The sequence below is a fragment of the Sceloporus occidentalis genome, unplaced genomic scaffold (genome assembly GCF_023333645.1).
Source record: "Sceloporus occidentalis isolate IW3139 unplaced genomic scaffold, rSceOcc1.0.p SCAF_64, whole genome shotgun sequence".
Taxonomy (NCBI): domain Eukaryota; kingdom Metazoa; phylum Chordata; class Lepidosauria; order Squamata; family Phrynosomatidae; genus Sceloporus; species Sceloporus occidentalis.
Window position 1 is genome coordinate 1,053,162 of NW_028317044.1, and position 25,730 is coordinate 1,078,891.

The 25,730-nt window shown below is 50.4% G+C and overlaps 2 protein-coding genes across 4 annotated transcripts in view; both read left to right on the top strand.

Annotated features, from left to right (window-relative positions):
- MTMR4 (myotubularin related protein 4) overlaps positions 1-12,592 on the top strand; it is a 38,448-nt gene extending 25,856 nt beyond the window's left edge. For all 3 annotated transcript variants that reach the window (XM_089493278.1, XM_089493279.1, XM_089493277.1), the window contains 16 exons: positions 1,405-1,521; positions 1,935-2,017; positions 2,288-2,454; positions 3,101-3,197; positions 3,579-3,692; positions 4,024-4,220; positions 4,369-4,497; positions 4,934-5,045; positions 5,638-5,833; positions 6,439-6,624; positions 7,106-7,276; positions 7,369-7,523; positions 7,947-9,210; positions 9,460-9,570; positions 9,861-9,949; positions 10,536-12,592. In XM_089493278.1, the coding sequence (XP_089349404.1) occupies positions 1,405-1,521; positions 1,935-2,017; positions 2,288-2,454; positions 3,101-3,197; positions 3,579-3,692; positions 4,024-4,220; positions 4,369-4,497; positions 4,934-5,045; positions 5,638-5,833; positions 6,439-6,624; positions 7,106-7,276; positions 7,369-7,523; positions 7,947-9,210; positions 9,460-9,570; positions 9,861-9,949; positions 10,536-10,713 (3,366 nt within the window). In that variant the 3' untranslated portion in view covers positions 10,714-12,592. The remainder of the gene's footprint in view (positions 1-1,404; positions 1,522-1,934; positions 2,018-2,287; positions 2,455-3,100; positions 3,198-3,578; positions 3,693-4,023; positions 4,221-4,368; positions 4,498-4,933; positions 5,046-5,637; positions 5,834-6,438; positions 6,625-7,105; positions 7,277-7,368; positions 7,524-7,946; positions 9,211-9,459; positions 9,571-9,860; positions 9,950-10,535) is intronic.
- A 1,948-nt stretch (positions 12,593-14,540) lies between these two features.
- On the top strand, positions 14,541-25,086 carry HSF5 (heat shock transcription factor 5). The gene is made up of 6 exons (XM_089493366.1): positions 14,541-15,711; positions 20,705-21,076; positions 21,984-22,081; positions 22,809-23,348; positions 24,030-24,207; positions 24,980-25,086. The coding sequence occupies exons 1-6, from the start codon at positions 14,742-14,744 to the stop codon at positions 25,048-25,050; spliced, it is 2,229 nt and encodes a 742-aa protein (XP_089349492.1). The 5' UTR covers positions 14,541-14,741; the 3' UTR covers positions 25,051-25,086.
- The last annotated feature ends 644 nt before the right edge of the window (positions 25,087-25,730 follow it).

The following is a 25,730-nucleotide window of genomic DNA, read 5'->3' on the forward strand; positions in this document are numbered from 1 at the left end:
ACCTTGATGAGAGCTATTGGAAAAGTCCTGCCTGGTTCCCGTGGAGAGCTTTTGGGCTGTCTTCCATTTTGTTGAGTCAGTATCACCACCAAAAGTCACAACAGGGCAGTAGTCTAGCAGGGTGTTCTTCCATATTAATAACGTTGCATCAATCGCCAACCTAGTTTCAGAGGTGTTGGCAGTCACCTCTGAAATTTTCTCTTGTCATGGAGTCATGGAGTCATAGAGATGACCCCAAGGGCCATCCAGTCCAACCTCGCCATGCAGGAAATCTCAATCCAAGCATACCTGGCATGTGTGTGTATGTGTACATATATATATTACACACACATATATGTATATATATATATAGAGAGAGTGAGAGCTGCAGGGAGAAAATGAAGCTGTCCACACAAGCCCCTTCTCATCCCCACAGCTACATGGCGCTGAAGAAAACTCAGTCCCGCAGTCCTGTGGGGATTTCACATCTCCTGCACAATTTCCCTGGAACCTGGAGGTGTGAAGCTTTCCTGTTAAGTGGCAAAAAGAGAAAAGAAGAGTACATCTATTTTTAAACGACAAGGGTGGCTTCCACAAGCGCCACCCATTTCATGCTCCAAGAGGAGAAACACACGGGCTTTAGCTCGAATGAAAAGAAATGCAGCCCCTTGGCCCAGAAGTTCTGGAGGATCCCCTTTGAGAATGTTGTCTTCTCGTTCCCTTTCACAAAAGCCTTTGAAATGTAGTTGTGTGGCGTCGACACAGTTGTACACTTTCAAGTTGTGGGGAGATAACTAGGCGGTAACTAATGATAAGTAGCTCATTAGGAGACAGAAATCAGAGACCGATAATTAGGATTTGCTTAATAATGTGGTGGCTTAATTGCCCCTTGGGTGGTCAGTCATTAAGTTCATACACAACTGCCTTGTATTCACTCAGTCTTTTGGTCCACCTGGTTCGGGGATGAATGGACGAAATGTGGGCATGCGGGCCGCCATGGTGGCCGCTGTTGCGCTTGTTGCCCGTCACCCAAAATTGGGACTCAAGGTGGCTTAAAGTTTGAGCGAGAACAATGCAGCTGAAATCATACAGAAAGTGAACGATAAAATGGAATGGAACCATTCACAACATTGGAACCATTTCAACTTACATTTAAAAGTTAGCATGCAATAGGTTGCAGATAGAATCATAGATTTGGAATTGACCACAAGGGCCACCCAGTCCAACCCCATTCTGCCATGGGTCAGGAAGTGGGTCCCCATGTTATGAGCAAGATGGTACAATGCAAATTGTTACAGAAGTGCTGTTGGTTTATTCTCTCTTTCTGCCTCTGTCTCTCTCTCTCTCACACACACACACTGGGCTTTTGTGGTCTTGAATAGTCCAAAGGCAGTGGCTTGAATGGGGCTTCTTTCCCTCTTCCAGGTCCCATTCCCAGTGCTGCAGGGCGAAGGTGTGGAATACCTGGGCCATGCCAGTGACGCCATCATTGCCATTTCCAACTACCGGCTCCATATCAAGTTCAAGGACTCCGTTGTCAATGTAAGTGCAGGGCTGCCTGTTGTCTGGTGCGTTTTGAACAGAGAAGTTGTAGGGGTCCTGTGCCAGGGCCCTGTTTTCTTGGAATCAACCCATGGCAAATCAGGCATCCTGGAGCTTCTGCCTATCCTTTTTCCAACCAGCTTCCCACGTTCTTTCATGGAAAGTATGGGAAGCAGAGCAGATCCTCAGAGCTAAGCATTGTAGGATGTGTGGTTGGCAAAAGCACCACTGCCTCATGTTGTGAGATGGCGGTTGCCTCCTCTCGTTCTTCCTCTGCCCCAGTGTTGGTCAGGAGAGGACAACATGGGAGGCTGGCTTTTGTGCCCTACCAATGAGATACATCTAATGTGGGTTCCAAAGCCAGGTGACTAATTGGTGCCATGCACCTCTGCCTTCTCTCTTTCTTTCTGTAGGTGCCTTTGAGAATGATGGAAAGCGTGGAGAGCCGAGACATGTTCCAGCTTCACATTGTCTGCAAGGATTCCAAAGTAGTCAGGTAGGAGAAAGAGGAGAGGAGCTTATCTGATTCCTTCCCCCTCCCAGCTGCTTTAGTTATAAAGATTATGGCTTTTTTGCCATACTTATCAGCCACCTTGGGTCCCCTGTTCATTAGAAAGACAGGATATAATTCAAACGAGTAAAGGAACAAAGTGGCAGGTTTGCTGTTTTTCACATGGGCAACAGTGTCCCTTTCCCTCCTGCCTTCCTGAACATTCATGACAAGTGTCTCTGTGTGTCTCTCTCTCTCTTTTTCCATTTGGAGCAGGTGCCATTTCTCTACTTTCAAGCAATGCCAGGAGTGGCTGAAGCGACTCAGCCGAGCCATCGCGCGCCCCACCAAGCCGGAAGACCTCTTTGCGTTTGCTTACCACGCCTGGTGCTTGGGGGTCTGTGCCGATGAGGAAGACCAGCATGCCCACCTCTGCCGCCCGGGTGAGTACCAGAAATCCTAGCGACCGTCTCCATTAGAAATCCAAACAGCCATAGGAGGACAGAGGTGGCTTTTTGACATGGCTTAATGCCTGGCCTGTCTTTGGAATGCAGAGATGCATTGGGAACTCTTATAGCTAAATCCTCTGCTTATTTGGTTACCGATCAAGCCTTAGTCACATCCCAGTTGGATTACTATAATGCTTTCTATGGAGGGCTGCCTTTGAAGAGTGTTTGGAAACCAACCGGTCCAAAGATTGCTAACTCTGTCTTGCTACCGGGAGGAGATAACAGTCAGGTTGCCATGATTGAGAAGGCCCTACTACTGCAGACCCACATAATAATGATGATGATGATGATCATCATCATCTGTTGACCTCACTGGTGGGACACAGAGGACCCCTCACTTCCCAGCAGATCTCACTCCTCAGACAAACGTATCAAGGAAGAGGTTCTCCTTCGAATCTTAAGGACCCACGTAAAGGAGACCCATTGAATCAGGGCAGACTCGGTGATTCAGCCCTTACATAAGTAGTATTGACTGAGTGGGCTTAACATTCATTGGGAACGACTGTCAGGACTTAAGGTGTCAGGATAAACTGTCAAATTTTATGCGCCGACTGAAACTTATGGCTTTGCCCATCGCCAGGGGACCACGTGAAATACCGCTTTGAGATGGAGCTGGCCCGGATGGGCTTCGACCTGCAGAACGTGTGGCGGGTTTCCGACATCAACAACAACTACAAGTGAGTTGTCGCTTTGCCCAGCCCTTTTGTGGCAAAGGGGAAATGAGTTCACAGCATTGTGAAAACTATCCAGTTGCCCCCATGTGCTCTTGACTCTGCAGAAGCGACAGTCGGCATCTCTTGCCTCAGATGAGAACACCAGATACTGGCAAGGCATTAGGGGACATTGCTTTGAGGGTAGTGACAACTTGTCCAAGTCCCTCTCTGCATGCAGACGCACAACATTTAGTGTTAAAATTTTGGCAGACGCAACAGAGAGATGCAAAACACCACACACACACACACGACACGAAACTACTTTTCAGAGGGTGGGACACTCTTTGGCTCTTGTCCATTAGTCAGGCACTGACCACCACCTCCCTGTGTCTCTTCCTTGCCTAGGTTGTGTTCCAGCTACCCGCAAAAGCTCCTCGTTCCTGTCTGGATCACAGACAAAGAGCTGGAGAATGTGGCTTCCTTTCGCTCTTGGAAGCGGATCCCAGCAGTTGTGTATAGGTACAGAACTTATACCAATTTCCATTTTTCAAAAAACCCCAGAACATGGTGAACATGCCCACTACATTCCCTTGAGGACATTTGTGGGGGTTTTGAGGCCAAAAAAAATCTTTCTGGGGGAATTGGCAAATGCTCAGAGTGCCCTCTTGCAGATTTGACATCTCACCTGTTCCTTGCCTAAAGGAAAAGCTGTATTTGGATATTGTCCCTACAAAGGTGAGGGGAATATTGGCACTTTGGGTTATGACAGTGCCTATTGGTTCATCCCTTTGGCTTCCCGAAACCAGTCTCTGGATTTGTTGGACTCAGCGGGTCTTGGCTTCTCTTTCAGACACTTGCGCAACGGGGCAGTGATTGCCCGCTGCAGTCAGCCTGAGATCAGCTGGTGGGGCTGGCGCAACGCCGACGACGAGTACCTTGTAACTTCCATTGCCAAAGCCTGTGCCTTGAACCCGGGACAGAGGTTGGCTGGGGGGACCCCGCATTCTGGGCTCAGCGATGGCAGTGAGGCCTGTGATGCAGGGTTTGGTAAGTAGGAAAGATACCTCTTCCTCCCAATCTAGAATCGGGAGGGTTGATGGGATGTGCAGTCTAAAATGCTCTAGGGGCACTAGGTTGGAGGAAGGGTGTTGCATGATCACAAGGAAAGAGAATCCAGACTGCTGTCTTTTTGCAGATTCATCCCTGACGGCGTGTTCGAGCGTGGAGAGTTCGGCCACCCCGCAGAAGCTGCTGATCCTGGATGCCCGGTCTTACACAGCAGCCGTTGCCAACCGAGCCAAAGGCGGAGGCTGCGAGTGCGAAGGTACAGGCGGCTACATTGAGCTGGCCTCCTTGGTTGTGATCGTTGCTGCTGTTTCTTACCATGCAACCATCATTGCCAGAAGAAGATGTGGGACTCAACTGGGTGCTTCTTATTAGGATGGGGACGGGGGAAGAATGGTGCCCAGGGAGAAACAAAACCCATATTGCTAAGACCCGAACCACTGGGTTTCAAAAATTGCAAAGCTTATTTTTCAAAAACAAACCTGTTCCTTGTGTGTGTGTTTGTGTATGCATGCGTGCCAAGGATGGGCAAAGGGGAGGTTCTCCAGATGGGGTTGGATTGCAGCTCCCAGCAATGCTCCCTGCTGGCTATCTTGCTGTCAGGGAGATACTGTCAGATTCTTGCTGGGAGACCATTTCTTCTGACAGCAAGGACAAGCACCCACCAGGCTTTCTTCCTCCTTTTTACCTTCCAGAATATTACCCCAACTGTGAGGTGGTGTTCATGGGGATGGCCAACATCCATTCCATCCGGAACAGCTTCCAGTACCTGCGGGCCGTCTGCAGTCAGATGCCAGACCCTAGCAAGTGAGTTGGCATAGACTGATCCTTTTGGTTCAGATTATGGAGTGTCCGGCTACTTCTCCCTTCCCAGAATTTCCCCAGCAATGGCGACTGTTCCTTTTGGAGTCTGTGGCCTGGATTGGAACTTGGGGCTCCCCAGTTCAGTCTTTCCATCGCATTGTCTCAAATTTGGCACCTGGCAATGGGTGGTGGTTTGGGGCCCCTCTCTCTGTTCCTATTTTGCCTCCTTTCCTCCAGTCCTTCCCTCCCCACAGAGCAGTGTGACTCCACATCAATCCTTTCCCTCTCTTTTTCTCTCTTCCTTTCTTCCCCTGCTGTGTCTTTTTTAGGCCAGCCCTGCCAACCTTGCTCTCCTTTTCCCTGTTGCCATGGGATTCTTTCCTCCTCCCTTACTGGGGACTAGCAGCGTAAAGAGCCAAAGGGAGCGTTCTCTCCTACGTTCCACCAACGTAGACCGACAACCATTGCCCACTCCTCTATCAGTGGCTCCCTTAAAAGAAGGGTGGCAGGAGCATCTTCCTGTGGGCATTAGGAGAAACCTTCTGTGCCCTTTCCCCAGCTTAACCTTCCTCCTCTCTCCTTGTCCTTTTCCCAGCTGGCTTTCGGCCCTGGAAAGCACCAAGTGGCTGCAGCACCTCTCTGTCATGCTGAAGGCAGCCGTCTTGGTCTCCAATGCGGTGGACCGGGAGGGCCGCCCGGTGCTGGTGCATTGCTCCGACGGCTGGGACCGGACCCCACAGATTGTCGCCCTGGCAAAGATCCTCCTGGACCCTTATTACAGGACGATGGAGGTAGAGCTTGCGCAGATAGGACCACAGGTTTTGGGAGAGTTTAAGCAGGATGCATTTTGCCACTATGAAAAATTACCCCAAAGCAGACAGAGTGCAACCTCTTTTCTCTCTCTCTCTCTCTCTCTCATTCTCTCTCTCTCATACGCACACACAGAGCTTCCTTTGTTTCCATTTTCTGGCTGGTCTAACAGGCTGTCATAGAAAGCACTTCGCTTTCAACTGTTTGCCTCTCCAGTGATTTGGAATAAGTTATCATTCTGTGAAAAGTGACAGTGACAGGCTTTTGAAGGTTCATTCGATTGGGAGCTGGGCCCACTTGAGTTTAGCAAAGCGTTGTTACCAGAAAGTGTATGTTGTATCTTTCACATTAGGGGGTAGATAAACCTGCCTCCTTAGATTTCATTCCATGTGCTCCCTGCCTTAGTTCAGAAGTCCTTTCTCCTTGCAAAGAGGCCCAAACTGTGGTGGGAACAAGCAGCAGTCACTGGGTGAGGAACATGGGGATATGTGAATGAGAAAAGAGGGGGATTATTGAACCTCAAAAACATCCTCTCTGCCTCCTGGTGTCCTCCATGGTGTAACATTATCATCCTCCTTCTTGGCAGGGTTTCCAAGTGCTGGTGGAATCCGACTGGCTGGACTTTGGCCACAAGTTTGCCGACCGCTGTGGCCACCAGGAGAAAGCTGAGGACCAGAATGAGCAGTGCCCCGTTTTCCTGCAGTGGCTGGATTCTGTCCACCAGTTGCTCAAGCAGTTCCCCTGCCTTTTTGAATTCAACGAAGCTTTCTTGGTAAGAACGAAGGTGTGGTAGTGGTGGGGAAGTCCCTTCTGGCAAAAAAATCCCTAGGTCCGTGTCTTAATCCTAGGCTGGCATTTCTAAGTGGGGAGGGTGGTTCATTTGCTCGCCTCTAGTTGAGCATAGAAGAGCCACGGAGTCCCAGGATTTTGGATTAGCCAGGCCTGAGATGTCATATTACTCTTCTAATCCAAAATCATTTGATGTGGCTTGGTTTTGACTGGGCAGGACCCATTCGCTTTACAAAAGACCTTCTCCTAGTGGGGATGGAAATGACCAGGGACACTTTATTGTTTAACACAGGCCCTTGTATTTTTGGCCTCCCCTTCATCTTGTCATAAATATGGAATGCCTGCGTTCCAAGATTAATTGCAGAACGATGAAAACAAGCTGTCTCTGAGATGGGTGAAAGGCAGTCCTCTGTTAGCTGACCCAAAAACCTTAGCATACAGGGTTTTGTTTTTTTGAACCGCAGGTGAAGCTGGTGCAACACACATACTCTTGCCTTTATGGGACCTTCCTCGGGAACAGCCCCTGTGAGCGCGAGATGCACAACATCGCCAAGCGGACATGCTCCGTGTGGTCCCTCCTGAGAGCCGGCAACAAGAATTTCCACAACCTGCTCTACATATCTGGCACTGACCAGGTGAGTGAGATTCCCGTGGTGGCAGGATCTGAGGTTGAGAGGAATGATTTCCACCCTGTGCCCTGACTCTCTTTCCCTGCCTCCCATGGCAGGTGCTGCATCCAGTGTGCCATGTGCGAGCGCTGCACCTCTGGACCGCTGTCTATCTCCCAGCATCATCCCCCTGTCCTCTAGGAGAAGAGGGCATGGATCTCTACCTGCCTTCTGGATCTCAAAGTCAGGAGTTTAGCAGCAGGTCTCTCGACAGGTAAGAGAAAGGAACTCTTGAGTCCCAGGGCTTGCAGGATCCCATCAAGCACTATCTTTTTAGGACCTGCCAGGTCCATTTCTGCATTTCACAATTATAGCAGTTTGATCGCACTTTAACTTCCATGGTTGCATCTTATGGAATCCTGGGTTTTGTAGTTTCATGAGGAATTTAGAATTCTCTGTGGTGCAAAAGGTCTCTAAGAAAAGAGATCTATATAAGCAGTTAAGCATTGCAACCTGACCAAAAAAGAAGCATGATTCCCTCTGACTTATTTTTTCCTACAATTAAATTGAAAACGGAGCTAAAACGCACTCGGGTTTGTTGGCAGGTGATGAGGCAATTTTTGCCCTCAGCTTTGCGAGGCCATAAGCATTTGCCGCCTGGATCTCACCCGCATCCTCTTCTCTTCTCTGGTTTCAGGTTACCAAAGACAAGATCCATGGATGACCTTCTCTCTGCCTGCGACCCAGGCAGCCTGCTGACCCGCACATCGAGCGATCCCAATCTGAACAACCACTGCCAGGATGTCAGAGTCAACCTGGAACCCAGACACCCCAATGCCGAGGAGACGGCAGCGTGCAAAGAGAGCTTGGGAGAGGAACCGTCTCAGGTGGGAGAGCCACAATCGCAACAGCAGGAACTCTATGCCCTCAGTACTGGTGGCGGCAGCGGCAGCAGTTCTGACGGTTGCCAGATCGACCAGCAGCCAATTGTGGAGGACCAGGGGGCATCCCAGCAGCTAAACAACCCATCGCCAGAGGTGGGAGGAAGGGTAAGTGAGACGGTCCTAGAAGCAACGGAAAGCCCCCACCCAGCACCTCTTGGACAGAAGATTCTTTCCCAGGATTTGGCCAGAATAGAAGAGCTGTTCGAAAGGTTACCCCGTGCCCCCGCAAAAGATGTTGGCATGGAACCCAGGGGCACATGGAACTTGGTTGAACCTTCTGGCTTCCCAGAACCCTCCCTCCGGCCTTCAGCGCGAGCCCCTGGTTTTGGGAACCAGCCGGCTCTGAGCCTCCCGAGACAGGATGCTCCCGGCTGCGGAAAGGAAGAGGAAGAGGAAGGCAGACAGGGAAACGTGAGGCATGGGGAGGAAGGCCACCAGGTGGGGAAGGCTCAGCCTGAGTGGTGGAGGAAGGGGATTTCTCAGAGCCAAATGAGTGAGTTTTCTCTCCTGGGGGTCAACTGGGACAGTTTCCAAGGGATGGGGACTTCTGTCCCTGGGGGAGACGGGGCCCCGCGGCGACTCCTTTCCTACGGCTGCTGTAACAAGAGGCTGAGCCATCGGTACCTCTGGGCTTCGGGACTGGGCCTCAGTGGCCAGTGGCCTTCGAAAGACGGGGTCAAGCTCCCCGGCTGCTCTGGCCACTCTGGCCCTCACTGCACAGGTGGCTCAGCTGGGAAGGCCAACCGACCGTGGCTCCCCTGCCACTTGAAGCAGGCCCTCAGCTCCAAGCATGCGCCCCCCAGCAGCCCTTCTCCGGTGCCTCCCTTCTACCTGGACGACGATGGCCTCCCCTTCCCCACGGACGTCATCCAGCACCGGCTGCGGCAGATCGAAGCCACCTACAAGCAGGAGGTGGAGCAGCTGCGCAGGCAGGTACGGGAACTGCAACTCCAGCTGGACATCCGCCATTGCTACCCTCCGCCCGCTGAGCCCCAGATGGACTACGAGGATGACTTTGTAAGTGCCTCCCCCTCGCCCACAGAGCCCAGCTGGGGGTTTACCCAGCTTAGGTGGGCATAACATTCTAGACCAAAGGGATTGCAGGGCCATCAACTACAGGGACACATAATCCTAGAGTTGGAAGAGACCCCAAGGTCTCTCTCAGTGAGAGTGAAGGTTTTTGCCTTTAGGGTGAATGAGAGGTTCAAGAGGGATCTGGAAATGTTCCTAAATGTAAAGAGATGTTTGCTGTGGCTTCCCTTGCAGACTTGCCTCAAGGAGTCGGACGGCAGTGAAAATGAGGATTTCTATTCAGACCACAGCGAAGACTGTCTATCGGAAACAAGCTGGGAGCCTGTCGACAGAAGAGAAACCGAGGTACGTCACATTTCCCTGCAAGATGTCTCAAGGGGCTGGCCCAATAGAAGCTGCTACATAGATAGCAAACGTGATATATAGTCCCCATTTTCATTGCCTGAAGGAGTCAGATATTTGCAAACCCTCAAGATCTGCTTCCCTCCATTTGAAAATGTAACGCCTGAGACACAGCACTCCCTGGCCTAACAACCCTTTAAAGTATTCCAGGGGAAAGTTGTTGCTCCCTCATGGTTGTCTTTCGATGTTGTCAGCATTACTGAAATCGGACTTGACACACTCATTTCTTGCAGGTCACACGCTGGGTCCCAGACCACATGGCCTCACACTGCTTTAACTGTGACTGTGAGTTCTGGCTAGCCAAACGCAGGCATCACTGCAGGTAAGGCTCAGCGGTTGCGCTGAAATCTCGCCGTTGGTCTTCTCGGTTTTCGTTCTTAGCCTTCCTCTCCCTTTGATAAATGCACTCCAAATTGTGTAGTTGGAAAGTAAAGCTGCTGGGGCAGAGAAACTGGGTAGAAAGGGAACTATATTAAACTGAGTGGAAAGGCAACCGTTTGCCTTTGAAGAAAGGCATGGATGAGGTGCTGGAAGACAAGGGTAGCAGGAGATCCCAGCTACGTTTTGGGTATAGTTTGAGGCAAATGTGTTTTCCAGCCACAGACCTTGGAGACCTTTGTGTCATTTATTGCAAGGACCTATATTTATTTCTTCCATTCCTCCTCTGTTTTCCCCGCATAAGTGTAAGCCTTAGTACTTTATCCTCAGTTCAGCATCCAACAGGCACCAGGGAGGAACTACAACTCTCTACACATGGAGCTGTGGTTTCCCTTTGGTTTCTGAGGACCTCGGATGGGATGGCCAGAGCTTGCCTTGTGCCAGGGAAGATTCTACTTCTCAGTTTCTCTGCCTCCATAGTTCAAAGCCCCAGTGTCACCGCCGCCCTCTTCTTTCTCTTTTCCTTCCAGGAACTGTGGGAACGTCTTCTGTGCCGGCTGCTGCCATCTCAAGTTGCCCATTCCGGACCAGCAGCTCTACGACCCGGTCCTCGTCTGCAACTCCTGTTACGATCACATCCAGGTCTCTCGCGCCAGGGAACTGATGAGCCAGCATTTGAAGAAGCCCATCGCCACGGCTTCCAGCTGAAGGCCAGACGAGGGGAAAACCTTGCCCGAGCCCAGCCTTTCCCCCCCCGACTCGGTGGACTGGAAGGAGAAGGCTGCCTCCGCTGTGGCAGCCGAGGAGGTCGGTCGGTCGGTTGCGCAGCACTTGGTCACCGAGCCGCGTATGCACTTGGCGGCGATTTCTCTCCCAACTCCCCCAAACCCACCCCACTTGGTGCCCTGTGTATTGGAGATGAGGAAATTGGATTAAAAAAAGTGTGATATGGCCCACGCTATGGTACTGTTTGTGCTCTGAAGACGACCCGCGAGGCTCACTCGGAGACCGCACGGTTGTCTTTTCCTTCTGAGGGTTGATGGGCCGCGCGGCGTGTCGACTACTCTACGCTGGGCTCCCCGAGAGCGAGAGAAAGGCTTGGTTGGCATCAGACCCTTCTTTTCCCCCACCTGGATTGCACAAGAACAAAAATGGCAGCCCCAGAGATCAGCGGGAGCCTGCTTTTGGCTTGCTAGCCACTTCCTTGGGATGGCTCAAGGTTGCCAGCGGGAAGCGGAAGGGGTTCCCTTCTCAAGCGGAAGGGATCTTTACAAATTCCTGTCATGGAGTAGACTCTGTCCCAGTGGGAAAGCAAAGTTTGGGCTTGTTCCACATCTTGCCCGCTGTGTTATGGGGCGCCCATTGGGGCTCTCCAGGGAAGAGACGTCTTGAGCTCCCCACGGCGTGCGTCCCCCGCCCCTTATGCTGCACTTGTGTCTCCCTTATTTCGGGTTGCGCTTCTAACCCTGCAAACCGGAGGAGGGCAGGCTTTGTGGGATTTCTAGACCTCCTGGAATGTGCTGTCTAGTGTGCTTTTGAGGGTCTCAGTCCAAAACTGCTGCTAATGTTTATTTCTCTGCACTTAAAAGCGTAGTCTGGGTGGGGTGCCAGTTGTGTGAGCGAGGAAGGGAGAAGGAACGCCAGCCCTGTTGCGAGGGGACAAGATGGACCGTCATCCATCCATGCCAAGAACGCTTCCCAGTCCGTTCCAACGTCAGTCAACACTGTCTTTATGGTTCGGCAACCCTGAGTTATCGCAAGACGGTGAGTGTGTGGCCCTCAAGGTGTTACTGGATTGCATTTCCCATGGCCCCCTTTTTGGATAGCTAATGGGAGCTGCAGTTCAATAGCATCTTCAAGGCAAACACATGGCTTTTGCTGTCATCCAAGCAAACTGAAATGGTTTAGAAAGCGAGTGTGGAATGCAAGCAGTTGAGGTTTTTGCTGGTCTCCGTGAGTTGTGTTCACCATCGATTGTATCCTCAAGGAGACAAGGAAATGGACATAACTGTGAGGAGAAGGGTGTCTCCTTTGCCCAAAATCCTGGCACCCAGGACGAATCCTTGCCAGAAAGTCTGCTTTTTTAAACCCTTGTCAGCCGTCTTTTGTTCCTCTAAATATCTTCCGCACTTCTGCCTGCGTCGGGTCATGTTAAGCCTAAATTCATCTCGCGACACTGGATCTCCCTGAATTGCCAGGGAAGGAAAGAGAGGAAACTTCGTATTAGCAAAAGGCGGGATCTCCGGTTTTTAAAAACATAACAACATTTGGCCATACTACTACGAACTTTGTACAAAGGGATGCAAGGAGGAGGAGGAGGAGGAGGAGAGTTCCGATCCGGTTCCACGTTCGGCTCATTTGCACAGACGTAAAACGGCAAACATCAGAAAGCGAGAGAAGTCAGCCACGGTTGAATCCAAAATGGCTTTTTTTTGGCGCTCGTGGATTTCGCGTCTCCGTCTCCGAGCAAAACCAAACGGGGAAAAACACAACACAAAACGACCCAACAACTCCGAAACGAGATCGGTAGCTTTGTGACGAAACAAATGTGCTGTAAGAAATTCAATACGGTTGAATAAAATCTCTATATTAGTGCTGCTTTGTCGGGATGCCTTACTTTCGAATGGCCTTCTTCTAGGGATTACCGGACCAAAGGGGCCCTAATCCCAGGTATAAGGGAGGGTTGCATTTGGGGATCCGTTTGTATATATGACTATTTTCAAGCTCGATAAAGAATCCGTGGATCCGGAGGGTTGGCTGTAAGTATTTAAGAGGAGGATTATATGATCCGGGGAAGGTGCCATCTTCTCCGTTCCAAGAACGCTTAACTGGCTGCCATTTTGTGGCGCAAGGAGCCTCATAGAGCCATTGAGGAGGAGGTTCTCAGATGATTGTTTTGGATATCTGGAAGAAATGGCTTTAATATTCCAATTTTAATTTACATTTTTATTAGAAGTAACAGCCATAGTCGAGTTCTGCATGAGGTGGAAATTTACTCTGGGGAGCAACTACTACAGCTCCCAGAATGCCCCAACTATGCCCAGCTGGGAGCAATTGAAAGGGCAGCTGGAAGTAAACGGCTTGTATTTAATTCTAACAGGGAGTAGGCAACTCCTTCAAGGGAACTCTGAGAAAGTTACTCGGGGGCGGCTACTACAGCTTCACAAAATGGCACCCTGGAAGTGTGTGTGGGGGATTCTGGGAGTTGCCAGCAAACCCAAAGGACACCTGAAAGTAAGTGGTTTTTGTGTTTATTTATCGAAACAGAGTGGGCCAAAAGGTGCTCTTTTCCATGGATGAGGACTACAACCGCCCCAACTGCCAAGTCACTACAACTCCCAGAATGCCCCCAAACACCCACAGCCCATAAGAGTGGGGGATTCTGGGAGTTATGAGCCCATAAGAATAGCTTCTATAGGAAATGGATTTCTGTATTTCTTTTTAAGGAGTGGGCTGGAAATTAAGCTTTGCTTCCAGGGACTAGGGCTAGAAGTCCTCCCCAAAATGCTCCTCAAAGCAAGTTGACTACTGCAGCTCCCAGAATGCCCCAAACACAGGGGGACTTCTAGTACACAAATGCTGGGATTTGGCATACACAAACCCTTGAGGTGCGCAAATGAATAAATACCCTCAAGCTTGGATATTTAAGACACTTGTATTTTTTTGTGTTTTATTTTGTTTATTTAAATACTCGTAGTACACACAACAGAACTGACTTTTATCCACTTCTTGGGGCTGGGGGGAGCTTTTGAGGCCATAGGCGTGTTGGGGGGATTCTGGGAACTGCAGGCAAACAACAACAACAACAATAATAATAATAGACAGCTTGGAATTCAATTTTATTTTGTTTTGTTTAAAAGTCTGCATGTGTCCCCAACAGAGAAGAATTTACTTGATGGGGAGGCACTACACCTCCCAACACTACTATTGTGTGGGGACTTCAGGCCTATATATGAAGTCTATATATATATATATACACACACACACACATACATACACAGAGATATATACGTATATATATACACACACACACACAGAGTACTGTGTGTGTGTCTGCATATGTATATATATATATATATATATATAATGATGTTTGTGATACAAGGCCCCAAAGGACTTATATATAAAATGGTGTTTGTGATACAATATATTATTTTTTTAAGCAAAGTGACCACAGAGGAGGTTACTTGAAGGGAAGAGCCCTGTGTGCTTAAATAGTGTGTGTGTGTGTATATATATATATATATATATAGTGACCACAGAAGAGGTTACTGGAAGGGATGAGGCCTGTGTGTTTAACATATAATACCTATGGTTATATAACTGCATGTATGTATGTATGTATGAATCCTAGCAAGAGGCCTGTGTGTGTGTTTTGTGGGGGATGCTGGTGCTTGCGATACGTAAGGCCTTTATTATTCCGAGTGGCCCAAGGAAGCGAGGCCTGGCTGGGGCCTAGCAGCCAGAGGCGTCGAACGGGGCGCGGGTGATTGACGGCGGCGTCCGTTGGGGGCGCGGGGGGCGGCCTCCTCCTCGCGGCGTCTCCGTTGGGGCCGAAGCGGCTGGGCAAGAGCGCGGAGGGAGGGAGGGAGGCGCCGAAGGCGGAGGCCTTCTAGATTCCTGTCAGGAACATATAGCGAGCGCTCTCTCTCTCTCTCTCAAGATGGAGGGCGGAGGCCTTCCTTGAGAGGCGAGCGATAGGGATACATAGAGCGGGCTTCCTTCTTGTTTGGCCCATGGAGGACCCTCTGCTGTCGGCGGTGGCTGCCGTGGCGGCGGCGGCGGCGGCGGCGGCCCCGATCAACCCCAACAACTTCCCGGCCAAGCTCTGGCGCCTGGTGAACAGCCCCCGGTTCCGCTCCATCCGCTGGGACGCCCGGGGAGAAGGCCTCCTCATCGACCAGCCCTTGTTCGAGGCCGAGCTCCTCGGGGCCGGAGCAGGAGGAGCAGGGAGTAGCAACGGAGGAGGAAGCTCCAACAACGGAGGAGGAGGAGCAGGAGGAGGCGGCGGCGGGGACGGCGTGGCCTCCATGGCCGCTGCCCCTCCTGCTCCGCCTGCCATGGCTGCCTCCTCCTCCTCCTCTTCCTCGCCTCCTCCTCCTCCTTCTCAGGCCTCGCCAGAGTTGTTCAAAACCACCAACTTCACCAGTTTCATCCGCCAGCTCAATCTCTACGGCTTCAGGAAGGTGGTTTTAGGCCCTCCAGGAGGAGGAGGAGGAGGAGGAGGAGGAGGAGGAGGTACTCCTGGGAGTAGCACTGGGAGTAGCACTGGCAGCCATGTTTGCGGTGCTTCCTCCTCCTGCTCCTCCGCCTCTGGCCCTGGCTCTGGCTCTGGCCCTTCCTCCCCAGGAGGCCCCCTGCACCACTTCCACAGCCCCCACTTCCGCCGGGACCGGCCGGACCTCCTGGTCCACCTCAAGCGCCTGACCAGCGCCAACAAGGCCAAGCTGGCCGCCGGCCTGGAGGTCACCAGCCGGCCCCCCAACCGCTTCCAGCGCCTCCTCAGCACCTCACTACACCATCAGCAACAACCCACAACGGCGATGCAACAACAACATCAGCAGCATCCCTCCTCTTCGCCGCAGTCGCCGCAAGCGCAGCCGCAACAACAACACCCCGGCGGGGAAGGCCTCTTGGTTCACCACCATCAGCACCACAACAACAGCCCTGTGGGGCAGGCCAAGGGCCACAACGGCACCAAGCCTGGTGAGGAGACACATAAGAAGAGACACAGCAAAGAGAAGACACGTTTCAATATAGGAAAACAGTGGCTCACAAAAGGGCCTGGCCATGTGCAAACAAGGCCTCTCTGCACATGCTCAGCCTCCGCCTCCAGCTTTGGAAGGGGAGCGCCAGGCCCAGTATCCCCGGTTTGAGGATACTGGGAGGGTCTGCCTTCCCTCCTCTCCAAACTGTAGCTTCCCCGCAGCAAAGGTCTGCTTATGGGGAAGAAACACATACAAAAGCATGCTCTTGGGAGTACAAATCCCATCACTCCCAGCCAGCAGGCTCCCTGAGGTCACGGGAAGACCTTGAGTAAGCTTTGGAGGGGAGCGCCATGCCCAGTATCCCCAGTTTGAGGATACTGGGAGGGTCTGCGTCTCCTCCTCCTCCCATCTCCACATTGTAACTTCCCTCCTCCAAGGAAAACACACACACAAAAAGCATCCCCAGTTGGCCTTCCCAAATTGTAGCTTCCCTCCTGTAAAGGTCTGCTTATGGAAAACATACACAAGCATCCCCACTTGGCCTCCCCAAGATGCTTTTGGGACTACGATTCCCATCACTTCTTGAGGTCATGCGAAGATCTTCAGTAAGCTTTGGAGGGGAGTGCCATGCCCAGTATCCCCCCAGTTTGAGGATACTGGGAGGGTCTGCCCCCCCCCCTTGATCCTGGGGCATATAACTTCCCTCCTGCAAAGGTCTGCTTATGGGGAAAACACACACACAAACACACACAAAAGCATGCTCTTGGGAGTACAGCTCCCATCATTCCCAGCCAGCAGGCTCCCTCAGGTCATGGGAAGATCCAGGGTAGGCTTTCAAAGGGGAGCACCATGCCCATTATCCTTGGTTTGAGGATACTGGGAGGGTCTGCCTCCCCTCTGATCCTGGGGATTGTAACTTCCCCAGTGCAAAGGTCTGCTTATGGAAAACACACACACACAAGCATCCCCAGTTGGTCTCCCCAAGATGCTCTTGGGACTACGACTCCCATCATTTCCTGAAGTCATGGGAAGATCCTGGGTAGGCTTTGGAATGGAGTGCCATGCCCAGAATCCTCATCGCCTCCCTCTGTAAATTGTAACTTCATTCCCACAAAGTTATGGTCATGGGGAAAAACACACACACACACAAATAGCATCCCCAGTTAACAGAGCACAGGTTGTTCTTCCCAAGATGCTCTTGGGAGTACAACTCCCATCATTCCCAACCAGCAACCATGTAGGGAACATCTCTTGTACCTTCCCTCCTGCAAAGGTCCGTTCATGGTGGAGAAAAACACACACATACAAGCCTCCTCAGTTAACAGGGCAAGGAATGGTCTTCCCAAGATGTTCTTGGGACTACAGCTCCCATTGTTCCTTCCCACCCCCCAAAAAAGTCTGGTCATGGAAAAGGCACCCAGTTAACAGAGCAGGATAGTGATGGAGAGCCCTTGGCCTTCTCTAGATGCTCTTAGGACTACAGCTCCCATTGTCCCTTGGGCAGCAGCCACACTGACAGAAGGCAATGGGATGCAGGGATCCTAGGAGCATCTCTAAGGGCCAGAAGACCCCTTGGAACCACAAAGTGTCTTGGACTACAGCTTCCAGAATCCAGGAGTTTCACAGAAACCTTCCGGCTCAAAAAGCATGGAAGAGAGGCGTCGCATTGATGCAAACCAGGAGCACAACACACCTGGATTCTGGGAGTGGTAGTCCGACGCAGCTGGAGCACATCTGTTTGGGAGATGGCGCCTTATTTTACAACAAAGCAAAGATGCACAGGGAGATTGTAACTCCCAGAATCCCACCATCATGCTGGCTGGGGGTTTCTGGGAGTTGTAAACCCCCCCCCCAAAAAAAAGCAAGGAACAACCCCCTGGAGAGGAGGACACAACATTAGGATTTCTGCAGGCGCACATCCTTCTGGCTCGAAGAGCAAAAAGGATAGGTGTTGCGCCGGATAAGTGCCACTCTTTGGGCTGCAGAAATAGTCTGGCTTGACACCACTTTAGCTGCCATGGTTTGTTGTGGCCCCAGAGCAAAGCCCGGGTGAGCATTGCTGCCTCCTTCCTTTGCCAAAGGCCTGGCGTTGAAACACAAGTGCCCTTGCCCGCCTGTGGGCACCTCAAAAGCGGACAAGCGCTTGGTCCCTGCGTGGGACGCCACGTCCTTCCCTCTCCCATGCTTCCCAGCCGGGTTTAAAAATAAGGTTAAATTATGGGTTTGAGAACTCGCTCAATCTAACCTCCCTCTTCCAAGTCTGCCTTTCCAGAACCGCAGCAGAGTCCCCTTTAGTCTGGACAGTCCCTTCCACCAGGCTGGCCAGACATGCCCTCCTTCAAACGTTTCGCCCTTTTGTCCGGGAGGGATCCCAAAACAGCCTCCATTTTGAACAGGACCGAGAAGCAGGCATTTGTATTTATATGAGTCTCTTTAGCTTGTATTCGGCAATGTCTTGTGTTTTTCTTGCATGTCCTACGTTTTGCGGCACCTCATCCGCATTTGTGGTTAGGATATCTGGCCACTTTGCCCTAGACGCACATGGTCTTTGCGCCAAACTGACCCCAAATAAATGCCCCCCCCCCCTGGATCTGTGAATCACATAAACCTCCCACAGGTTTAAATCCATGCCCAAGGCGGGAAGGGATCCAGTTTGAAACCCACCGGCCAGCAAAGGCCAGGGGGAAAGTGGCCAAAGCAGTGTGCGCATCATGCGCACAGTTTTCTCTTCCTTTCCCCTTCTTCAGTGCCATGAAAAAGGGCCCGCTATTTGCACATCTCCCTCTATTTGCACATCTCCTGACTTCTGTCGCTTGCCTCCAGCAAATCCCTGTCCTTCCAGCCCCTTCACATAATGGACATTATTTATGCTGCCCTCGTTGCTCCCAGCTTCCAGCTGGCTTTTCTCAAAGGATGCTGGGAAGTGTGGTTTTTGAGGAATCTCTTAATCGGAGGCACCATGCAACCAAGTGCGCCCTCTCCTGAGCTCTTTCTCATTTGAAAGGCTCAGAAACTGTGAGCGTTCTTTCAGTGCACCGGAATTAATAGGATATAAAGGAACTGCGTTGTAGCGAATGGGACAGTCTGTATCTCGGTCAATGTGGTCCTCCTTGGTTTTATTATCAGTCAGTGTTATCTATCAATCTCAGTAATGTGTTCATTAAAGTCTGAGTCCAAATAGAAGTATTAAACTGTAAGCCACGCTTTGGTAAATCCCATGGATGAAATGCAGCCATGGTATAAATCTTGCAGTCCTCCAGATGTTATTAGAGAGAGAGTAAGTCATTCAGAGTAGGAACTAGGCGTTGGATTTAGACCTTTGTGTACCACCGGATCATTTGGATCCCTTTTCCTACAGTTTGTCACAGTGCGTCACAGCATCTCATGCTCTCTCTTGCCGCAGAGAGTTGTGGTTTTCCAGATAGGTGTGCCACTGTTTAAAAATACCCCAAAGCAGCAGGAAACAAACCTTCACGAACAAACTGGAGCCCTTCTCGCCATCCCAGCCGTTGTCCTCTTTGCTCCCCCTCCTCTTGTATCTCCTCTCCTTTCCTAGAATCCTAAGGGCCATGCTGTCCAAGTCCATTCTGCCATGCGTCCAAGCCCTCCTTGGGACAGACAGATGGCCACCCAGCCTCTGCTTAAAACCCCCCAAAGAAGGAGACCACCACCTCCTGAGGCAGCGTCTTCCACCTTCAAACAGCTCTTAGCCTCAAGAAGTTCTTCCTAAGGTTGAGGTGGGATCTCTTTCCCTGCAGTGTGCACCCATTGCTCTGGGTCCTACTCTCTGGAGCAGCAGAAAACAAGCTTGCTCCTTCCTCAGTGTGACACCCCTTCAAAATACGACATCCCTTCCTCTCCGCCATCTTCTGTAGGGTGCTCTAGTGACTGGGTCTAATATTTAGCGTACAAACCCTCAAACCCAAAAGGAAGGTGAGCCCTGTAGCACCTTATAACATTTGGTTCCAGACTATAGCCCACTCCATCGCATGCTATAAGTAATGGGTTAGTGTTAAGGTGCCACAGGATTCTGCCCTCTTTGCTACTGAAGGCTAGTCATACCTTTGAATAAGGAGCCCAGGGATGTAGATACAAGGGGACAAAAATGGGGAGCATTGGTTTCCCCTTTAGGATTTCTGCCCCTCCTGAAATTTTACCTTCGGTTCCCTAAATTTCTGGCACTGGAGCGAGTGAAACATTGAGGATCATTCACATCTAGGTCTCTTCCATGAGCCATGGCAGTTAAAGTGGTGTCAAACCGGATCATGTCCACAGTGCGGCTGTAGCCATTGTCTCAATGTGGAAATGGTACCTTTGCATCCTGAACTGGCTGTTCAAGCTGTGTGTGTCCCTTTAGCCTCCTCTTCACTCAGTTGTGAGAGCGTCCGGACAACATGATGCCAAAACCTAAGTATGAAAGCGTTTCCCTCTGCAGCCCATAACAAGGGAGTTGCTTGAAGGCTTTTGCTTTTCACAAGATGAATGAGAACTGGTCCTGAATAAGAATGTGAAGATCGGCATTCCCATTCTTGTTTCTCTGGCCTTCTTGTTCCGTTCCAGTTCTAGATTCTCAGGTTGCAAGACTTCTTTTTCATTCCACACACAGACCTGTGTGTTTTTCTGAGAATCCATTGACTGTTTTCCATTGACTGAAGCATGTTTGCCCCATTTTGCGTATTTAGTCATGTGCCTTTTCCAAATGCGTGTACGGTTGGGTGCACAATTTTCCCTTTCCAAAATAAATGTTGAGTCTCAGGCACAAACAGATTTCTTTGGCAAGAGATGCTTCGTTCCATTACCACTTGCAAAGTGAGAATTGGACGTTGCTCCAGGGACATGGAAACCGAACAAACGTTTCCATCCCGAAACCTTAAAGCCGATATGCACAGAAATTGACTTTTTAAACAATGTACTTTTAACATAGCAAAGCATGAGGGGCTCCTGCACGATGCTGAGTGACTTACTGGATCTCTCTTTCTCCCTCTGTCCAGCGCCACTGACTCTGGGACAGTTCCACCGGTCTTTCCGTCGAGACAGCCTCTCTCCGTATTCCTACTTGTCACCGTCATCGCACAACCCAAACAGCTTCTCCCTGAAAGGCTCAGATCGGACTCCTCTTCCTCCCAGAACGTGGCAGAACTCCCTCGGGATGCTCCCTGGCCAGGTGGAGACCTCGGCTTTCTCCGACAAGGGGGTCCCGTTCTCGGTCCTCCAGAGGTTCCCCACCGAGGTGACCTACACCCTGCAGCCCAGCACCACGTCTGTGCACATCCAGCAAGGGCCCCAGGCCATGGCCACCTCCTCCCAGAAGTACACCAGCTACGCGGCTTCGGTGCCGTACTCCCAAGCTTACTACCCGACAGGTAATGTGCTCTGTGATCCATTGATATCTGGGCAAAAAGAAAAGGGCATAGCTACCCGCGTGGGGACGAGGCCATTAACCTCCCGTCGCCAATGAAATGTTTAATTCAGTGACTTGTAGTAGGTTTAGATTTGTGTTCATATATGCAAATAATACCAGTAAAGGCTTATGGTTTGTAATACCTAAGGTATATCCATAGAAACAGCAGCATTAAGGTGACAATAACATCGAAGGCTGCTAAGAGGTCCAGGAGGATCAACAGTTTGTCTGGGTGTGCAAGGCTGTTTCCATCCCAAACCCAAGGCCATAGCTTCATTGTAATGATTTAGAATCGGATCATCCCACCCCCATGAGTTGCACCACCTTTTTAACTACACCTTTACTAATAGTAGCAACAAAATGGCGGGATAATATGCATCATTACAATGAGGCTATGGCCTTGGGTTTGGGATAGAAACAGCCTTGTGCACCCAGACAAATCATTGATGCTTCTGGACCTCTTAGCAGCCCGTAGTGAGTTTCTACAAAGTCCTAATTTCTTTGAATGCATAGCATGGATTTCTTAAAAATTAAACCAAGCGAAGAAGGCAAAATAAGACTTTTTTGGGGGGTAAATATTCAGCAAAACTCTGCAAACTGAAGCACGGGAGTGTTTGCTTAGAAAATGAAATGGCAGCTGACCTCAACGTTCTTGGGCGCTTTTAAAAGCCTGGCGCTTTTGCTGTTTCTTTAGGGGTTTGCAGGTGTTTTTCAGTGGGGCCGACCCCACCTCATTGTGGGCAGTTTATTGCCTGGCTAGGGCTAGCTTGGAGCTACATTAGAGCATGTGCTAAAGATACAACCCGCAAGGGTTTTGTTTATGTCTGGAAGGCTTTTTAAAAAACAAACGTCTCCACGTTCTCTTCCAGCCGTATTGCAGTGTTGCTCTCCACCGGCCCACATGGATCCCCTGAGCGGCTGTGGTAGCCCTACACCTTCAACCTACACACACTGCAGTTATTTCCAGGTAAGTGGCCGGCTAGGGTCCAGAAAAGCCACTTTTGGCATGTCCAGTGAGAGATATGCCTTTCTTCCTTTGCAAAGCAGAGACGCCTGGCACGTCGTATCACAATCTGCTTTGGAAACTTGACCGTGGTTTCAAGAGTGGCTTGCTCTGTGGCCCAGGAAAGGCGTGGGTTGAGAAAAACAGGCCCCAAGCCCCCTTGGTCATCCAGAGCAAGCTGATCAGTATGTCTTTGGCTTCCTCTGGACTGTTTCCAGCAAAGAGAGAAAGAATTGTACACAATGAAGACAAATTTAGCACTAGTCTCTGGCACACTGGAAAGCCATAATTGTCGGTCCCTCAGACCATATCGCCCGGGAAGCACTTGTGCAATTTCATGATTTGTAACGTTTCTGAGAAATAAAGTCAGAAGAGCCCTGTCCAGATTGAATCTCTACTAGACTTGTGCTGGTATTCAATGCTTTTGTCGAACTTCAGACAATTCTACAGTCATTAGAGCTGTTTCATTCTGTGATTCATATCTCCATATGAATCTGATACCCATTTGGGCCAAGCAGATAGATCATTTAGTTGGGGAAATGGAAGTCTTTCAGAATCCATTCACTTAGGGTTTTTCGTGGGTTTTTCAGGCTGTGTGGCCACGGTCTAGAAAAACCCACAAAACCCACAAAAAACCTAGGGATGCCAGCCATGGGAGCCTTCGTCATTCGCTTATCTTTTGCCTCACCAGACTCCACCATTGCAGTCTACATATCCAGTTGAATTTCTGTCTTCAAACTGGTCCTGCAACGCTTCTGATGAGAACAAGAAGACGGAAGTCAACCTGGAGGCTGTCTTCCAGATTGTTGATGAGATGCATTCATCCCCCAAGCTGGAAATGGTCAAAGTGGAACCGGTGGAGAGCCAGGGTCCCACCTCGCAGCCAAACCGAGGGCAGCAGTTGCTGGTGAGCCCCGGGAGCAACAGCGACGCCTCTTCTTCCACCCAGGCCAGCCACCTCGAGCCTCTGACCCCCGTGGGCTCCGACATCACGTCCTTCGTGGTGGAAACGGATCGTGCGATCGCCTGCTCTCTGCCCCAGTCCCCAGAGTTTATCTACACCATCCACGCCGCTGAGCCTGTGGAGAATTCGACCGCGCAAATAGTGCAGCAGCCTGTGGCCGCGGCGCCACAGACGCAAGCAAAGCTGAAAGAACAGTTGAGCCACTCTTCCACCCCAGCGGCCGTGGTGTTTGTCCAGGAGGAGCTTCCGTTCAGCCAGGTGCAGCAGGTACACGGCTTTCGCGCATACTCCACAGAGATGGCTTCGCCTCAGTCTCCTTCTGAGTCAATATTTAAACGGGGATCGAAACCTATTTTAATGGCGCTTTCATAAAATGATGTCTTCCCAACGTTGTTTATGCTTTTGCGAAGGCATCACAGTATGCTTCCTGTGCAAGTTGAATATTGTATTCATTGTATGAATTTTGCTCTCCATAATGTGGAGAGTCAGTGTGGCTTTATGAGTAGGGTTCAAACTAAGGGACTTTTCACACTACACCATTATCACACTGTGGTGACACTTTAACTGACATCATAACCTCCTGTGGAATCTTGGGATTTGCAGTTTAGGAAGTGGCTTTTAGAATCCTCACCCCAAGAGTGCTTAGTGTCACCCTCACCTACAAATCCCAGGATTCCCTAGTGTTCAGCCCTGGCAGTCACATAGTGCTATGTAGCGTGAGAGGGACTACAGAGATTCCAATGCCAAAGGCCACTCAGCTGCAAAGCTCCCTTTGGATAATCTTGGGCCCGTCTCTCTTGAACCAAGCTACTTCACTGGGTTGTTGTAAGGATAGAATGGCAATTTGGAGTCGGGGCTTCCAAAGACCATTGAGAGGATCTTTATGTGAATATTTCACTAGGTAAGAAATTTGCGTTGTGTGAGCATCTTGTCTTGTTTTCTTGGAAGGCTGATCCCAATAGCAAGTGCCAGACCGATCCGTCGGAGACGGTTGTAACCTCCGAGCAAATCGGATTCCTCATTTCGGAGGTGGCTCCTCTCGGCAAGTGCGCTAAAGACTCCGTTTCGTCCGTCCAAGCCAAAGCCAGAGAAAGACGGAGCAGCTCGCAGAAGGGCAAATCCCCTGGTAAGAACGGCAGGCTTCCGGAGTCTGCCGAGATGAATTTATCGGTAGGATGTGCCATGCTTTTCTTCACTCCATTGGAGCTACTCGTTCATCGGGCACTAATAGTAATGATCAGACAGTTCTGGTGTAACTAGTGGAGTTTACTCACAGGAAAGGGCATGTCGGGTTGTAGCCAGAGGGAGATTTTGAGTGTGGCAAAGTGGGGCTGCAGGAGTAAGTAGATAGAAGAGCTGACTAAAGGTAGTTGGTGATGAACTCTGTCCCTAAATAAGTCCAGCACCTAGGAGAGAGCCTTTACGGCTGCCTTTAAAAATCTGGTCTCAGTGAAGCTGATCCACGATGGTTGATCTCTTGACCACAGAACCATGGAATCAGGGTTAGAAGGTCTTTTCTTCAGGGTTAGACAGGGGGACTTCCACACTGGCCCTGCCAACTGAACATGACAAAAAGGAATGAAAGGACATAGAGCAGGGTGCTGTTAGTAAAGGCCAAGCCCCCGATTACCCTCCACCTCCATATAGTAAGGTCTTTCCCTTTTCCAAGTGATCAGCTTTTCCCCCGGAGGGAATGGGGAGCCAGGGCAGAGAAGGAAGAGCTCAGCCTTTCCCCAGAACTCTCCTCCTCCACCTTGGAACCAGGGTAGGTTTACAGACAGCCCCACAAGAGCAAAGGCAGCAGAGGGAGGGGGGTTCGCCCCAAAAAACAGCTTACTCTCAAGAGGGAAGTGCATCTTACAAAGCCAATGCTGAGCCGCCCTTTCCCTTCTTCCTAGATCTCCATCTGCTAGTGGATGTGGCTTGCAAGCAAGAGCATTTTCCAAAGGAAGAAGAACTGAGGGAGTGAGGAGAGTTGGTGGAAAGCTGTGTGCAAATGCTGAGCCGCCTCCAGCTGGGCCAGAGCCGGGACGTCTTGGGGGACGTCTCTCTTGTTATTAGTAACTCTTTCTCTTCTTAGTTTGGTTTTTGCATGTAAATAGGCCCGACTTGGTTTTTTCCTCTTTCTTTCAGTAGTTTTAAATTCTTTTAGAGACCAGTTTTGCCTTATGTTACCATTTATTTGCCCAGAGTTTTTAACATGGGACTGCCTGGTCCCTTGAGACACAGGAGATTTTAACTGCCTTGGGGAGAGGTCCCAAATTCAGGATGCTTCTTAGTTTGCAGAGACATGTCCACACTTTGCCTGCAATGACCCCAAACCCCCAAACATTTCATGGGGATCTATTTAAAGAAAGAAAGATGAGTTTTAACAGCCACGAAGCCAATTGCCACCCCAAGATCTCAGGTCCAAAGACCATTTGTGGCTTATCGGTGGCAGATATTGTCCCACCTTTGACAGCTGCTGCTGGGTCCTTTAAATGAATGGTGTCTTCTCGTATTTTAATGCTTTCCTCCTTCTAGAGGCACTTTAAAGTTAAGGCATCTGTTGTTTTATTTATATCGATAAGCTAAAACGTGACTTTGAAAGCTCTTTTTAACTTGTTCAGCGTAAATATATTTATTGACGATAGATTTTTAAAAGGCATG

Excerpts from the sequence above, each read along its gene's own strand:
- HSF5 (XM_089493366.1), top strand. The coding sequence starts at position 14,742 with ATGGAGGACCCTCTGCTGTCGGCGGTGGCTGCCGTGGCGGCGGCGGCG. Across the intron at positions 15,712-20,704 it reads CCACAACGGCACCAAGCCTG|CGCCACTGACTCTGGGACAG; the intron begins GTGAGGAGACAC and ends CCCTCTGTCCAG. Across the intron at positions 22,082-22,808 it reads CACACTGCAGTTATTTCCAG|ACTCCACCATTGCAGTCTAC; the intron begins GTAAGTGGCCGG and ends TTGCCTCACCAG.